The 4,214-nt window shown below is 39.3% G+C and overlaps 1 protein-coding gene across 1 annotated transcript; it reads left to right on the top strand.

Moving 5' to 3' along the window:
• The first annotated feature begins 38 nt into the window (after positions 1–38).
• LOC109704715 (60S ribosomal protein L7-4-like) lies at positions 39–3,582 on the top strand. The gene is made up of 7 exons (XM_020225489.1): positions 39–121; positions 1,338–1,529; positions 2,049–2,146; positions 2,291–2,348; positions 2,427–2,506; positions 2,599–2,701; positions 3,125–3,582. The coding sequence occupies exons 2-7, from the start codon at positions 1,347–1,349 to the stop codon at positions 3,338–3,340; spliced, it is 738 nt and encodes a 245-aa protein (XP_020081078.1). The 5' UTR covers positions 39–121; positions 1,338–1,346; the 3' UTR covers positions 3,341–3,582.
• The last annotated feature ends 632 nt before the right edge of the window (positions 3,583–4,214 follow it).

The following is a 4,214-nucleotide window of genomic DNA, read 5'->3' as shown; positions in this document are numbered from 1 at the left end:
CCAAGCTATTTAGGTGACACTATAGAATACTCAAGCTTCGTCGCCGACTCTCTCTCTCTCTCTCTCTCTCTCCCTCGTCTCCTCCTCTTCGATCCGAGCCCGCGCGAACGCTCCGAAACGAGTAAGCAAAACCCTAATCCTATCCCTGATCTACTCTCGCATTCTGTCAAGTTTTGGCCTTTGAGTCGATCAGATCGTAATCTAGGGTTTGTGGGGGGTTTGGATTTGAGGGTGTGGATCGCTTATTTGGGCTTCTGTCGATTTGAATTCTGAAGAACAGTCCAAATCTATCAAGTATTCGTCTTTGAATCGACTAGATCGTCATCTAGGTTTTTGGGTGTTTGAATTTGAGGTTGTGGATTGCTGAGTTGGGCTTCTGTTGATTTGAATTCTGAAGAACAGCTCATAACTTGTAAGAAGACGCTAACCCTAATACCCTCTCTCATTCTGTCAAAGTTTTGATCGTCGAATCTGTTAGATCGTAATATAGGGATTTTAGGAGTTTGATTTGAGCTTCAGGATCGCCTGTTACGGTTCTTGTTGATTTGAATTCTGAATTACAGTTCAAAACTAGTGAGAAACCCCTTACCCTAATACTCTCTTTCATTCTATCAAGTTTTCGTTGTTGAATCTGTTAGATCGTAATCTAGGGTTTAGGGGTTTGATTTGAGGGTTTTGGGATTGGTTGCTGTTGATTTGAGCTCTCATGGAGTAAAAACCTTAGCTCCAGTAAATCCAAACTCTATATGGTTTTCGTGCTTATTAATCTTAATTTAGGGTTTTAGGAGTTGTGATTTGATGTTTGGGGATCGGTTTTTGTCGATTTGAGCCCTCAAGGAGTGAGAACCCTAATCCTTTATCTCCCAATTCGATATAGTTTTCCATGTCTCTCGTATTCCTTGTCATTTGTCTTGCTGTACTATATTTAGAATCTACTTGATCGTAATTCAGGGTTTTAGGAGTTTGATTTGAGGTCGGGGATTGCTTATCGGGTTTTTGTTGTTCTGACTCTGAAGAACACTTCAAAATGAGTAAGAAAACCCAAACTGTAAAACTCTTCCATTCCATCTAGTTTTGATCTCGTCTCTCTCTCTCATGTAGTTTGAATCAATTACATCTTAATTAGGGTTTCTAGAATGTGATATAAGGTTGGGATTGCGTTTTAGGATTGTTACCGATCTATGTTTTTGCGCAGGAGGGAGAGATGGCGACAGAGAAAGCCTTTGCCATCTTTCCTTATCTCTATTTAATTTGAATACCTGTAGGTCTTTGTTAGGGCTTCGAAAAGATAAGAGATTTTGATGGGGTCATTTATGAGTATTTAATCTTGATTCTAGGAGGGGGAGATGGCGACAGAGGAAGCAAAACCGGCAGTGATCCCGGAGTCGGTGCTGAAGAAGAGGAAGAGGGAGGAGCAATGGGCTCTGGCGAAGAAGGAGGCGCTTGACACAAAGAAGAAGGCAGAGGGGGAGAAGCGGAAGCTTATTTTCAGCAGAGCGCAGCAATACGCGAAGGAGTATGAATCCCAGGTACTGAGACCAACCATTTCTTTTGAACCCATCATTGTATAGATTTCTGGTCTCGAAATCATATGTTGACGCCATCATGGCATAGATATCGTGATATCATAATAAAATTTTCATGCAATCTTGCATAGATTTGGCCTCAAAAATAGTATCTTAATGTAATTCCTGCATAAATTTTTAATGTTGAACTTGTGATTTTTCTTTTATCTTGCATAGATTGCTTCACTCACATTAGTATTTTTACATCATTGGTGCGTGTATTTGTGGGTACTGATATTAGCAATGCAAGTATTGTTATGTACAGATCAGGTGCATTGAATTCTGTTAGTGTTCACGTAGTAGACTTCTTTGAACTTTTAATGCCTTCCTTGCTTACAATACTCTATCAAAGTCATATTTATTTTGTTATCATTGCATAGGTTTACGGTATCCAAATTATTTTCCCCCCTTTTCGGTCGCTCTTCCATTGGGTGTTCGAAATTGTATATATATGTCAATTGGGAAATGTGTTCATCTTTGTAGGAGAAGGAATTGATCCGTTTGAAGCGAGAGGCGAGGTTGAAGGGTGGATTTTATGTTTGCCCTGAGGCGAAGCTATTGTTCATTGTCCGTATCAGAGGGTACACTTCAGTCTTGCCTTTTCGTAATCTTGAATTGTTTATCTTTGTTCAACAGGATTTCGGGGTTTGACTTCACTTGGATCCTTCCAGGCAACTCCACTGTAGCCTAAATTTGTTTTTTTTTTTTTCTTTTAAATATTGTAGTATCAATGCCATGCACCCTAAGACTAGAAAGATCTTGCAGCTATTGCGCCTGAGACAGGTAAAACTAAGTTCTCAAAAGTTACTTTCCTTCACCTATTGAGTTCGATATATTTAGCTTCGAAACCTCTAATTCCAGATCTTTAACGGGGTCTTCCTCAAAGTCAACAAGGCCACAGTGAACATGTTACGAAGAGTCGAGCCTTATGTAACTTATGGGTAGGAAATTGCTACGCTATGTTTCAAATTACATGAAGTTGTTCAATTTGCGAGTAACAGATTGGTGATAATTTCGTTTTAAAATGTTTCAGATACCCTAACCTGAAGAGTGTTAGGGAGTTGATTTACAAGAGGGGCTATGGAAAACTTAACAAGCAAAGGGTTCCTCTGTCTGACAACTCCGTCATCGAACAGGTATGAAATTTAGGATAATGTTGAATCTCGATCTCTATTGTTCTTCTTGGTGAATTTAATTTTCTTTAAACACTGCCCCTGCCGAGTCGAAACAGACCTAACTTGTTTTTTATTGGCAACTCCTTTTGCTTGTTTTAAGTTTTCTCCTACCGCTGAATTGGAGATGCCATCAAAATTAACAAACGTTGTTTTCTATCAGTTTTTAACTGGTAACAGAACGCACATAGTCAGCTGGAAAGCGAGCGGGAGATTTTAAATTAACAGAAATAACTCAAAAATTGTTCCCAGGAAAAAAAAAAAAAACGAAGAAAAAAAGTTGATGGACATATTTCAAAATGGCTTGTAGTTTGAAGGTCTCCGTACATATATATGTGTACAAAGGTTCTTCTTTTTAGAATTTGTTCTCTGTCATTTGGTTTCTAGGGTTTGGGGAAGGACGGTATTATTTGCATCGAGGATCTCGTTCACGAAATCATGACTGTCGGGCCGCACTTCAAGGAGGCGAACAACTTCCTTTGGCCCTTCAAGCTGAAGGCGCCGTTGGGCGGGTTGGAGAAGAAGAGGAATCACTACGTCGAAGGCGGCGACGCCGGAAACCGCGAGGATTACATCAACGAGCTCATTAGGCGGATGAATTAATCCAGATTGCTGGGGGCATCTTTAGTGCTTGCTCTTGGGAGGGGGGTTTTTTTTATTTTGTTTTTTTTTTTTTTAAATCTTGGAATTGGAATTAAACCTTTGCTACATTTGCAGGTAGAGAACATGAACAATCTGCGATTTTGCTGTTTTAGCATCAACTATTGGACATGTTGTGGTCGCAGAATGCTTCTGCTGCTACATCTATTTATATATGCATTTTATTCCATTGTTTTCAATTTCAATATTTCTTGCAGAATTCGCTCGCTTTCAGTTTTTCGACTTTTGTTTTGAAAAATTCAGATCTTCTTTGGATGAACTTCACATTGGATTTTTGTTTATTTCCAGTTTTACAGCCGTGTAGCTGTTCTGCATCATCTTTTTTTGTTGCTTTGTGAAAGTGAACTGCACCTGCAGAGTCTCCAAATTTTAGGCAGGGGTAACTTCATTGAACCATAGTTTAAGATGCAGTTTGGTATCCAAAACCTTTTGATTTTCATAATTTGGTATTATCTTATCTTCTGTAGATTTTATCACGATACACATCTTGTTATAAGTTATAATCAGAGAGTACGATAAAAATATTGTAGTGAAAATGATGGCGGAAACTATCGCTGGAGAAGTTAGGCATAATGCCAAACCAGGGTTAGATCTACTGTAGTTGACAAAGATAGCATTGTAGATGGTGGGGAATCAAATCAAATTGAGATTCTATCACTGAGATTCTAGCACTAAGGAACTTGACAAAGATCATACTGCACCAATTGAAAGGTCTTAGTAACTAGGGGTGGAAACGAGCCGAGCTCGAGCGAGCTTATGTCAGCTCAAATTCGGCTTGAAATTAATTTCGAGCCTAAATCTAGGCTCAAGCTCGGCT

Source organism: Ananas comosus, unplaced genomic scaffold (assembly GCF_001540865.1).
Source record: "Ananas comosus cultivar F153 unplaced genomic scaffold, ASM154086v1, whole genome shotgun sequence".
Classification (NCBI taxonomy): Eukaryota; Viridiplantae; Streptophyta; class Magnoliopsida; order Poales; family Bromeliaceae; genus Ananas; species Ananas comosus.
This window is presented reverse-complemented; position numbering and strand designations above follow the sequence as displayed.